This window comes from Falco rusticolus, chromosome 2 (genome assembly GCF_015220075.1).
Source record: "Falco rusticolus isolate bFalRus1 chromosome 2, bFalRus1.pri, whole genome shotgun sequence".
NCBI classification, from domain to species: Eukaryota; Metazoa; Chordata; class Aves; order Falconiformes; family Falconidae; genus Falco; species Falco rusticolus.
The window spans coordinates 121,324,789-121,337,885 of record NC_051188.1 but is presented as its reverse complement, the minus strand read 5'-3'; the positions used below and the strand labels follow the sequence as shown (position 1 = coordinate 121,337,885).

Here is a 13,097-nt window from a genome sequence, read left to right as displayed (position 1 = left end):
GCTCCTCACAATTTCATCATGACACAGTAAGCCTGCTGTGTTGCCTTAGTATTGCAAAGCCAGTGTGAGCAGCCTTTTACCTTGAATATTTATGTAGAATTTGTTACTGCATGGTTAGTTTGACTTCTTATAAGGTGTCAGTTCTCTATTCGGTCTAAAAGTCAAGAATTAGTACAATTGAGTTCCCCACCATCCTGACTCTAATGGAATGGATGAATGACAGAGGATTCTGGATGAGGTTTTTTGTTTGTTTGGTTTTCTGTTTTGTTTTTTTAACTACCCCATCTTGTGAAGTTGAGGTTAACTGTTTTGAAGATCTTGGGTTTATATTTTTTTTCCCCAAGTCCTGATGTAATGCTGTTTTTCAAACCCAGAATCCACTCTTGTTCATTTTTCTTGTTCATCTTCAAGTAGAGCTTGGAACGAGAATGTGCAAACATGTTAAGACACTTTCAAAGTTGGAAGTCATTATTCCAAATGCTGAACTAGATCATAGAATTATAGAATCATTTAGTTTTGAAAAGACTTTTAAGATCGTCAAGTCTTAACTGTTAAGCCAGGACTGCCAAGCCCACCACTAAACCGTGTCTCTAAGTGCCACATCTACATGTCTTTTAAAAACCTCCAGGGATGGTGACTATACCACTTACCAGGGCAGCCTGTTCCAACAGAATAACAGCCTTCATCTGTCAAAGTTTTCATTGAATAGCCTGGTTTAGAATTCTTTAAACTATGTAACCTTTGGAGCTGTATGTTGCTAAAATATTGGTATTCAATAATCTTAACAGAGCTGGTGTTTGTTTCATAGCAGGATTTAAAATACGTGCCAAAAAAGTAGTCTTTAGTAGTTTGTAGGTAATCAAAAGGTACAGATTGTTGCTTCTTCTTGTGTTGGAAAATTATTTTTTAAGTTGTCGTTATTTCACAATTAGAGGCAACATACTCTTTAAGAGCACCTAGTAGTATCTTTTGTTGTATTAAGGCTTATATGTAAGCCATACATAGCATGAAAAATTAATCTTCCAGTAGAATTTTTACAAATACTTCTCTACCTTGTGGCTAGCTGTCATAGCTTTTATTTATAAGCATCCTCCTTGAAGACACATTGCCAATATACAGCATTTCATTTATTTATCTAGATTTTTCCTTTAAACTTTTATTTTTAATTCTTTTGTTCTGTCCTCTGCCCCAATGTACTGTAGAATACCTTTCACTATTCCCTGGCCAGACAGAGCAAGCCTGGAGCGGTAAGCTTGATAATTAAGCAGTCTGACTAAAACCACTTTTGTTGTATTTAGCATGGCATCATGATATTTGTAAGCATTGGTTACACTGACAAAATTGCTCTCATTTTTGTATTAATTTAGGTTTCTTTGGAATATTATAGCTATTGGTTTTTACAAGTAGTGGTCAGGGGACTAGAGGAAGAAAAGGAATGTATTGGCAGTGCTTTCTTAATTTCTGCGTCATCATTTCTGATCCCTCCCTTACTATTGCTTTTTTATGTATTCTTTTTTTTTTTAACTTGTCATTTCCTATATACATTTTATTAGTGACTTGTGCTAGTGAAAGACTCTAGGAGCAATTACTGAACAAATTATGGTTTAAGGTTTTAACAAGAGAGACTACACCTCTGAAAAGGGCTTGTTATAAACTGTTTATAAAGCATCGTCAAAGCTTAGATATGAGAGGGAACCTATATGGAAATTCTGTCTGGCAATCTGGATTTTTTTTATGCTTCTTATCACATGGTGATAGAACATGCTGATAGAAACAGAGGTGCTCATTACTGGGAAAAGAAAAATGCTGAGTTAGTAAGTAAATATGCTTTGCAACTCCCCCTCATCTTGTTCCCGTAACTATTGAGTTTCACAGAAATGTGGAGACCCTTCACATTTGTCTTGGATTTATTGCCTTATTTCAGAAATAAAAATTGTGAATTGAGGTTATATTAAATTACTTGTGACAAATGAAGGACAGCTTACTTTGGTTATACTTTAGGAACTCATGTGTTACAACTTTCGACCCTCAGACTGAAAAGCATGAAGATTGGCTCTGGAAGAATTAATGAAGATATAAAATGCTGTTTGGGTTGACAAGTTCTTCTTTCAAGTAGTTTGCACATAATTTGAGATAAGATTTACCCATAAGCATTACAGAAGGGTGTTGTGTGAGCAAAACCAACAGTAATGTTAACCAGTATTCTTAAAAAAAAAAAAAAAGTGGGAATATCTCAATAGCACGTAATGATTTGTTAATTTAGAAATCCTAAAGATCATGGGGATTTCTCCCCACATTTTATCAGTTTTTAGAATATGGTTAGAAAGTGTTAAAATTCCAACTTAAAACATGTGGTGACTGTGTTTGATAACTGAAAGATACTTGAATTTGTCACCAGGAAGTTTTGATACACTGAGATTTTTATGTCCGTTATTTTACTTGCTGTTTTCACTCCTGTTGCTCATCTTCTTTCATTGGGAAGATGCAATAATAAATTTGGTCACACTGTGGATCACTAAAACTATTCTTTTAAAATGGCAGCTCTTAAAAACCTGGAATGGCATTCTTTTCCCATCCATTTAGTTAGGTCCACTTCTGTGTTCATCACAAATACATTTCAGTTGCAGGTTTGCCTCTAAAGAGAATTGCATTAAATTTGTAACAATGTAATGATGACCTTCTGTGCCAATAGGTTAAAGGAGATCCATTTCTAGATTAAGATGTTACTAGGTTTTTATAAAGCAGCTTTTTACTTTCTTTTGTCTTGACTAACTTCCATCTATAAACACTAATGGGATCTTCTCTTAAATGCTCTCTGTATAATTTAATTTGACACTATTTAAATGCGCTGCTTCTTGCTCGATTGGTTATGTATTACTAAAGCATATTTGCAAAAGCCTCCATATAGAAGCACTGCCCTCTTGAATTGTCAGTGTCATTGATGCTTATTGTCTTAAACACTAATGAGCATGTTTTTGTATGTTTAGTTTCATTGTAGAATGCATTTCTGTTTTTTTCCTATTAAACACTTCCTTGTTTTGTCTACATTAGTAAATTTTAGCCATAGAAAATGTAGGTTTCTCTTTTAACTTTCAAATGCGCTTTCAGGTATGCATAAGTACAAGCATTCATTCGTATATTACTAAAGAAGTTGCCGCTCCAGCTTGCTTCTACAGTAGCATGTAAACTGGATATATGAATATACTTAAAACAGGAATCAGGGCTTATAGTTTATAGGAAATACAAATACCTGTTATGGGGATGGAGGTTATAGAAATTGAAATGGGGGAAAGGGACAGGCGTGTTTTGGTTTGTTTGGTTTTTAACTACTACATGTTGCCAGTTCTAAAAGCTAAATGAGCTGTTTAATTTTTTTTCAGCATTTGTGTGTTTTGTGGCTCTCTGAACCTTTTAGGTTTTCTCATTTTTCAGGTATTCTCAGCAGTTAAGGGCCAGAACAGTTAACATGACAGCTGTGACCATGTAATCACAGCACTCTGAGCTGGAGCTTTAAAATACCTCAGGATTTGCCACTGTTAGTGTCAGACATCAAGACTCAGTTGTGTGTGTTTGTGTCATTTAGTATAATCTGTAGAAATAGACTTAAATGTGATGATTTTTTTTTTTTTAAGTCAGTATCTATGCAGAAATCCCAGTAATGCTGGGACTTTAGCAGTGGGAGTAGCTTGACCAAAGTTTTCAGGGTCTGGCTTATGCTGGAGAAAGTAAGTGACAGGCAGGAAGTCAGAGTTCACACTGCAGTGGATGGTTTATTAGCCCCACCTGGAAGTGCTTAAGGTACTTTATCTTTTGAGGAATTAACCAGAAAAACTACCTTCCAGACATATTGGTTAGTAGTCTTCGTTTTTTCCTCCATCCTGGTTTGGCATCCTTGTAAAGCTGCCCTGACTGTCCAGAAATTTTTCAGTTTCATGCTAGAAACTTCATAGCATGCTGTCAGTTTTCAGGTCTCTAATGTATTTTTTCACTTGAGGAGGTGACCAGAAGTCCTTTTTAAAACAAAAAGGTATTTCTTTTCACTTTACTTGTTACAACAGTCAGCCTTGCCAAGTAGCTGAATTACATGCTTTCACTAACCAAATTGCTTGATGGGTCAGTCACAGCTTCCTTACAGGCAGCTTCATGAAATTCTCTTGTCCTTCTCAGTTGTGCAGTTATGTTCGCGTTTTGCTAATAGGTTATTGTAGGAGTTGTACCATCAGTTTGAAAGTTACTTTTCTTCTCACATCCCATGTCCTCTCCTGTCCTTTTCATTGCCAACAGACATGTCAGCAGCAGTGACAGAGTAGGAAAACCCTACCGTGGTGTGAAACCAGTATTCAGCATCGGAGATGAAGAAGAGTATGATACTGGTACAGTAGATCTTCCTCTTACCTACATTAGCTTATTTAGATAAAATTATTAAGTTTGGCTAAATCATAAGAGTGTATTTTACATCTGTCTTACAATGTGACATTTTTCTATTATCATTGATTGTGTTTGTTATTGTGGTGCCTAGGACCAACCAGGAAACGCCCTCTTCAAATACGTAGTGGCAGACTAAATAAAAAAAGATTGTGGTAGGCATGAAACAGCCAACAGGAGTAAGTGGGAATAGATGGGTTTAGTGGATCGTTCATGTTCACTTGTTGTTTGTAGTAAAAATCGGTTTTTCTGTGCTGGTCTTGTACATGTAAACCTGCAATTGTAACCTCTGTTACAACAGTAAGCAAAATGTAATGGACCTGTTTTTTGGCTGACAGATCTCAGGTTAAATCTCTAGTGTTGGCACTTAGTATAACAATCTGATTTTCTGAAAATATAACTGGAGCTACACTAAGGTGGTTGATGTGTGCACAGTCTCCAGTGTTTTGGACTTTGCTCTTTAGCATTGAATCTGTTAAAAATTAAATTTGCACATTTTTTATACAGCATTATGCGTACTTATCCAGAGATGATTCAATTATTAATCTAGTTGAAGAAGTTACAGCCAAAACTGGAACACCGCATTTTTCACAAAGGTGTGGGGCTATTTTGGTTTGGCTTTTTTGTTGTTTAGATTGTTTTTTTCCAGACCAGTGCTAACATTAGAATGGTGCGGAACTACTGCTGTCCTGGTTTTGTTACAGTAGTGCTAGCTTACTCCCAACCATCATCAGCTCACAAGCAACCATTCTGTGACCAAAGGGCGTACTCTGCTTCCATGTGAGAAACAAATAACTAGAACAAGAATTTTGACCTGCAAAAGAAATAATTTAAGAAGATTAATAAGGGAGATTCATGGATCTTGAGTTGTGTAAACAAGATTGACAACAAACGTTGCTTGTGTGCTATAAGAATTGGGAAGGAGCAAAATGAAACTATTGGGCAGAAGCTTTAATACTAATAAGATACTCCTCAAAATGCCACTTAATTAATTTTGCACAGTTCTTTGAACATCCATAATAGTGCTTGGCAAAGTCTATGTGGTTTCAGAAAACCAGGTCCTCAAAGACAGATTGTCTGGAACGTTTTTTTCAGTAATGGTTGTTCTGTAATTTCTATTTACATTTGCTTTTAAAAGCACTATTAGACTTTGTAAGTAACCAGAATTACTGCAATGATTTGAATAAGCAAAACCAGCACACAGGAGATAAAATACCTAGTTCAGTATAGAAGAATGCAAAAAATCGACCTGTTTCTGTATGGTAGTCTTTGTGAAATTTTAGTGAGTTTTTTTGTATTAAAAAATTGTGATCAGCTATAATAATTGCAGTCTGCTCTAGATGGCTCTGCTTGAGTAGGAGGGTTGGACCAGATGACCTCCAGAGGTCCCTTCCATCCTCAGCCATTCTGTGAAATGAGGATGGATTTTGTTCTACTCCTTTCATCGTGCCTTTTTTTTTCAGCGAAAGCCTTTTCAAAAGTATGGCTATAATTCTGAATTGTTTTGAAATAAATAGTTGAACAAAGTGTAGAAAACTGGCTTTGAAAAAGATGCTTTAAACGGGTATCTTTCGGGATTTACTCCTTTCTGGGAGTAATTTTTGGTGGATTTAATATATATAGTTCACTGCAGATAACTAGATTGCTTAAACTCATCTAATGTAGCACCAAATTACTATGTAAACATAATCACCATATTTAGACGTAAAAAATATTTTGCAACTAAGTGATAACGCAGGAGTTTTGGGTGTTTCACAGAGGTCTGTGCTGAAAATTTTGGTTTTGAGTATGTTCTTAAAAGTCCTTGGAAAAGGAGGTGAACACAAAGACAATCCTTGCTAATGATCCAAGATTATTTGAGGTAGTAAGGACAAACTGAAGAATTGAATGAGTCTTTTGCCAGTTTGAGTGACTGGGTGATAAAATAGCACATGAAATTCAGTATGAATTAGTGTGAGGTGAGAGACATGGGGGGGGGGGGGGGGGAAATCTAGTTTCAGATACAAAATGGTACATTGATTTGGCTGTGCCCAGGAGCCACAGGTTTATAAGTAAGTGAGTGCTCATTGGCAGTCAGAAAAGCAAATCAAACACTAGGAATTATAAGGAAAGCAACAGAGAATAAAACAGAGGTCATGATGTTGCTGTATAAACCTGTGGTTCACCCAGACATTGAATACTGTGTGTCTTGATCCTGTACCTCAGAAATATGTTTGAACAGGAGAAAGTTCAGAGAGGAATAAGAAGGTGAGGAAAGATGTGAAATGGCTTTCACAACAGGCATAACTGAATATTAGAACTTTTGTTATATGAAATAGGCAATTTAAGGGAGGAAAAGTGGCCCACAAAAATAATGCCTGGCCTGGAAAGGGATCAACAGATGTTTATTTCTTGTACAAGAAACTAGAAGCCACAAGAGGAGACTTTACTGAAATGTAGTTGACATCTTTTTGGTACTGCTTGCCAACAGATGTTGGTGCTGTAGATGCAAAACATTTGCACGACTTCAAGGAAAGTCTGAACAAGTCCATGTAAAAGATCTATCATACTTAATGATGGACAAATTAGACTAGCCTAAGAAATACCCTGAGCTGAAAATAGTTGTCTGCTGAAAGAGAATTAAAAGAGCAGTATCAGATATGCATTTTTTGTTCTTCCCTCTGAACAATTGTTTACGGTTAGGTTGACTTTGGTTTGAACCATAGTTTTAAGTAAGTTGAAAAGTTGTCTGATGTGTTGTGCTTTTTTTTATTTTTTTATCTCCTCCCTTCAAAATAGATGAAATTGATAGCTCCTCAATGTCAGATGATGATCGAAAAGAGGTTGTCAACATCCAAACATGGATAAATAAACCTGATGTGAAATATAACTTCCCCTGTAATGAAGTGAAGGAAAATGGGCATATGTTTCCCAGGTACAGGAATTAGTGTTAAGTTTAATGAAAATGTCTGTCTTGATACACATTGAAAAAAAATAAAATAATATTGGGCAATTAAGTTATTCTTTGTATTAAACTAGGAAATGAAAGTGCGAAACATCCTAGAACAAAATGTTACCACTATATTTGCATTCTTTTATTTGCAATATTATAGAATAGTAATTACCTACAAAAACCTAGCATGAAGTTTTGCTTTGAAAACAAGATAGTAAGAAAAATATTCTCGGTGTACATAGGTTTATTTTTCAAGACCAGGTAGACCTGAGTACTTGTGGCCTCACTTTTTCTTCTCTGCTTGTCTCTGTGCCTTGTACTACACACCAATCTTGCCCCCAGGATACAGTGACCTTATTAATCCTGAAGAGCAGAACATGATACTTGCTATATTTTGGCTTCCCCAAAAAGTACGAGTCCTGTTAAATCTGGAAAACAGAAAATGATGATGGGCTTTCTTTTTGCATCATGGTCTGTTCTTGTCTTTTATTAAGTTTATTTTGCCATTAGATTTATTTTATATGGTGTGTGATTACTAATATATCATAGTATGATTTCAGCTAGTGTGTCCCCACCACTAGTTGAGCATGCATTCCTCCCATGAAGAAGGCAAAAGTGGGACTCAAACTGAGCTGGCAGGTCAGCGTCTCCACGTTAGAGCTTGTACAGTGACTGACAGTCGTGGAGTGCCAGCATGTCCTTTTAACTTGGGTCTGAGGCTCCACATGTAGCGCTCCCGCTCTGTAGGTGGAGGGATGGGGTTGGGGGCATGATTGAAGGGTGAAATTGAAGCTGGAGGCATTTTCCTTGCTCCGTGCGTGGCCCAGCACTACTGGTGGTTGTGATCTTTGTTGATAGCACTCACGGCTGTTGTCATAAGGTGATGATGTTAACTGCTCACTGTGTTTTGTATGCTGTTGAGGATGCCGTGCTTGTTTTCAAAAATGGCTATGATACAGTACTCGAAAATCTGAAGTATTTTGTAGACCCTTCTAAATTACAGATTTGATAAGTATTAAAACTGTTTCTTAGATTTGGGAAGTTTTATCTACTGCTCTCTATATAGCTTATTTGTAGAATTCAGCTTTCTAAATAGCTGATATTTAGCTCATGAGCAAACCTAATTTGTATTTTTCCCTCAAGTCATCTCCTAGTAACAGCAACTCATATGTACTGTTTGAGAGAGATTCCGTCACGAAAGGGACTGGCTTACATACAGTCTCGACAGGCACTCAACTCTGTAGTCAAGATCACATCCAAGAAGAAACACCCGGAACTGATCACCTTTAAATATGGAAATAGCAATACTTCAGGCATAGAAATTTTGGCAGTTGAAAGGTAAGCCATCTAGTAGCATAGATATAAGTAGTAATGATATACAGAACGCTGTCAGCAGGAAATCAGGGGCATGCTGCAATTCCCAGAATTGAATTCAAAAGTAGTATTTTTTATTTAGGAATACATAATTCAGATGTGAACTAGAAGAAAGATCTGCCAGCAGAGAGGAACTCTGTGGTCTGCATCAACAGTTGTTGGGCATGGGATGTTTGCAAGCGTTTTCTTTTTGTAGGGTCTTAAATGAAAATGAAGTGGACTACTATCTGTAGCCTAAAGTACAGATTTGTGAAGAGCGGGATTTGAGAGTGGCCTTTCTTCTAACCTTCCTATCTCTTCCAATTTCTAACCTTCTGACTCTTCCTGTACATTCTGCAAGGAGTCCAGAAGCCTAACCTCAAAACTCTGAACCCCTGAAACCTGATTCTTGAAAGTTAGTTATTGTCATGCTCAGCATTTGAGTGGTTAAGACTTTGGGGGCAAGTCAAGAGAGATGGATCTGTTGAGCTTTCTTCCACTAGCTTAGCCTGTTGTTTCTTGACACTGTTTTGACAAAGTTGCTGCCATCAGTTGGACATCTTGCTGTCCTCATCCTTGGGGAGAACAGTGTGCAGTGGGTGCTCTGTTTTCACAAGAAATGGGAGATGATTTTTCTAGGTAACTGGGGAAGTTGTTCTATGCCTGTTGGCTGCTTTGCATGAAACTAGTTTGGTGGTAGGTCAGACAAAGAAAATGTTGCAGAGACCTTTGCCGCTTGTTGAGTTACTTCACCACCACCTTGTTGACTGGAGCAAATCCAGAAGAGAAAGGATTGCAAATAAATGATCTAGAGCTGTCTATAGGAATTAAAACAAAACAAAAAACAAAACCCACAAAGACTGCCATGGCTTAGTTGGATAGTGCAGGCTGCAGAGATCTTGAATTGCCTGATCCATACCATTGTTAATTAATGATGAACTTTTCCTTTCCAAGATAGCCTGTGAAGTCCTCCTTAACAGTTCTAAATTCACAGACAGGAAGAGTTTCATAGTATAACCAGGAATTAAATGTTATTTTCTCAATAGTTTTTCATTTTTATGTATTCCTCTCCTCCTTCCTCCTAGTGTGTGCCAGAGGAAAAATCAAAACAAGAACTACAGAATTAATACTAAAAAATTTTAGTGAACTAATGATGACTTTTTCTAAACATTTTTTTTTCTTTAGGTATTTGATTCCAAATGCAGGTGATGCTACCAAAGCTATAAAACAACAGATCATGAAAGTATTGGATGCCTTGGAGAGTTAATAACTAAAGACTTTTTAGACAACAGTTTATAAAGAAGAAGCAACCAAGATACTGTATGTGGACACAAGCTGACTGTTTCCCAATTGAATACTAACTTTAAAGAATTTTTCTGTCTGCTGATGGGAGTGCCTGAGTAGCAGGCTTAAGATAGGGTAAATTATTACCAATTTCTGGAAAGAATTTTTAATTTTGTTTTTGTTTTGAAGAAATGTTTATTATAAAGGCCAGTTGGTTTCATTTTTAGTGCAATCTTAATGCGAGTGATCTGCATCTTTGCAAGTGAAGATGCAGCTGGGTTTGCATTAAGCATGTTAAAGGAATAAAGCACTGCCAGATACAGAAAAGCAGTTGAAACCAGACAGTTTTTAAATTACTGTCCTTGAAAATAAAATGTCTCCATTGCCTACAGTCTATAAATTTGACTTGGCCTACTGGGGTAGCATCAAGGCCTGATTAAAAGTTTAGGTTTATAAGCAGAGCAGGTAAAAATCTTAGAAATACTGGTTCCTTCTCATTAAAAAGAGTTAAGTCCAGCTTGGGCTGCAGATAATGGAGTAATACAAGCAATTTGTAAAATTAGCTTTTTTAAGTCTTATCCACTCCTAGGCTAAATCATTGGAATTGGTGGTAAGGGTATTTTTAAATATCAAAATGAACTGTGCACAATAAGCTTTTACTTGAGGGATGTGATTTTTTTAAAATTATGCAAAATTATGCATTTCATAGGTTGAGGCTGTTTCTCTTGTGAAGTTGAGTGTGTGCATTGAAATTGAAGTTAAAGCTTCATGACAGAATAGGACAGTTGAACGCTAGTTACCTTGCTCCTCAGAAACAAAATGTCTAAGATAATAATTAGACCTTTAAAAACCTTCAGTTCAGCACCAAAGTATGTGCTGATCGAAGATGTGTTCAGCAAGACAATTAATGCACACAAAGTGAAGAGATTCAAGTCCTATGTACGTGTGATAAATGTATTCATTACCTTTTACCTTCACTAATTCAAGCATTTCTTTGTATTCTTTTAATTAACATCTTTTAAATTAACATTTGAGGGATTGTTTATCTATCTGGATTGTTTATCAGCAGCTGCCACTTGTTCCAAGAATCGTTCTCTTGTTAAAAAAGCTCAGTACAGGAATGTCCTTATGGCTGAGGCATAGCATCTTTGTAGACTGATGTGGAAATTGCCAAAAACTGTGAAATAAAGATAATGGGGATTAGCTTTGCTGTGTTGAAGGCTTCTGAGTATTTGAATAGAAACCTGTGAATTAGTACATCATCAGGAGCTAAAATACATTAAACTGACCTTTATAAAAAACAGTTATTCTAAGTTATTTTACTAGGAATCAAGCTAGGGCACCTTAATTCTGGAACTAATTCCTTTTTTTTTCTTTTTCTTTTTTTTTTTTCTTCTTAGTATCTGAGTAAACACCAATAGAACTTGAACTGTTGAAGATATTTGCATGAAATTGCACCTGGGCCAATGGTCATGTATTTATAGTTTTGCCCAGCAGCTGTTGTATTACATTTTCCCCTTCCTACTCCCTTCTGAAAATATCCTGAAGAGTCTCTGACTCTGTGCCTACTTCGGCAATGAGATTTTTTTCATGTAAAGATGTTTGTGTTACTGTTTATAAACTACAGCTGTAAATAAACCAGTACAATTTGAACATAACTTGTTCTATTAGAAAGCATGTAGTTGCATACTGTGTGAATTCTCTGATTCTATTAATAGTTTTTCATAAAGATATTTTATAAATGGAAGTGAATTTGATTTTTGGAGTGAAAGAAGCTGATTATGGATCATAGGTAGCTACTGTCAGTATCATCTTAATGTGCGTATTTTGGAATTCAGACTTAGACTGATTTTATTAAAGTACTTTTGGGTGAGCCTTAGTGAGCATTCATAGAAAGGTCAAAACAAGCTAGCAAGTGGTCACATTATAGAAAGGGTCTCCACATAAATTCCAGATTTCTCAGTGTCATGTTATGAAAGCATTGACAAAATGACAGCACATTTCTCCTAGTCATTGATGGGGGGAGAGGGGACTGTGAAAAGTACGTTGAGTTGTTGAACAGGTGTATCTGGGTATTAAATGGGGAAAGTGGGTAATGTGTATACTTATTGTTATAAATTATAACAATTAAAACAATTCTATTTTGGGTTCAATCAATTTAGGCTGAGAAACAATAAGCAAAACAGTGCTGGGTGTGCGGAGAGCTCCCTTAGCTCCACCACACGCACACAGAGTTCTGAAAACAGTGTCTTTTGTAGCAGCATCTTGACCAATCTCTTCTCGCCGGATGTTCGTCCTGCTCTTCCTCCATTGGGTCATCTGTGTTACTAGGGTACACCTCCTCCTCCTCTTGGCTGCTCTTTGGCGCGCTTTTGAGAGTCTCAGGGTCTTTGGCGCGCTTTCCTAAGTAGCGATTGCCTCTGCTCCAGGCAGAGTTTTCTAAGAAGTGGTTACATTGTTCTAAAGGAGAAGCACATTCGCCTGTTCATTACAATTGTGATACAGGTTACAGTGGTCACAAATTATTTTAAATTCACACAAGGTACAACAATTATACTTATCATACCATATGCTATTTTGACATGAATCATGCCTATGTTTTCCACAATTCCCCCCTTTGTTTTTATCTCATTGATTCATGTCTTAGTTTCTAATTCGATAACAGCTTTTCATGCTGTAGTCATTATTTCTAGTTGCATGCTTAGTACCACTGATAGTATTAAACAAATAAAAGATGGTATTAAACAAGGGATAAGTAACAACCCCCCCAAAATATTCCCAGGACTACAATACTATTTTGTATACAGCAACTGATAAGATTAAATTTCCAACAAACTCCCCCCTCCTGTGCCAACAGGTAGTCTGATGTTATACTGGAACCCCAATCACTCTCCCCTACTTATTGGCAACAGGAAGAAGCTAGGTTTATAATTGTACCTACTATACATGAGCCAACCCAGTTCTTTGGCAGAGGTGCAAATGCTAATTTTCCACAATTCCAAGTGTGTCTCCCCACACACATAACAATTAGTTACTCTTTGTTATATTTTTGACAAGTTTTACAAACAGATTTTTAGCAACTGTGGGAACTTCATATTTGACT

General features: G+C 36.5%; 1 protein-coding gene across 4 annotated transcripts in view; it reads left to right on the top strand.

The window, feature by feature from the left end:
• The window catches only part of TBC1D23 (TBC1 domain family member 23), a 35,946-nt gene extending 23,359 nt beyond the window's left edge, over positions 1–12,587 (top strand). Inside the window, exons 15-20 of one of the 4 annotated variants that reach the window (XM_037378342.1) lie at positions 1,203–1,247; positions 4,285–4,373; positions 7,204–7,339; positions 8,501–8,695; positions 9,896–10,030; positions 12,157–12,587. In XM_037378342.1, coding sequence (XP_037234239.1) covers positions 1,203–1,247; positions 4,285–4,373; positions 7,204–7,339; positions 8,501–8,695; positions 9,896–9,977 — 547 coding nt within the window. In that variant the 3' untranslated portion in view covers positions 9,978–10,030; positions 12,157–12,587. Of the gene's footprint in view, positions 1–1,202; positions 1,248–4,284; positions 4,374–7,203; positions 7,340–8,500; positions 8,696–9,895; positions 11,682–12,156 lie in introns of those variants that run through there. The other 3 variants (XM_037378341.1, XM_037378340.1, XM_037378343.1) reach the window with 3 other exon arrangements.
• Positions 12,588–13,097: the final 510 nt, after the last annotated feature.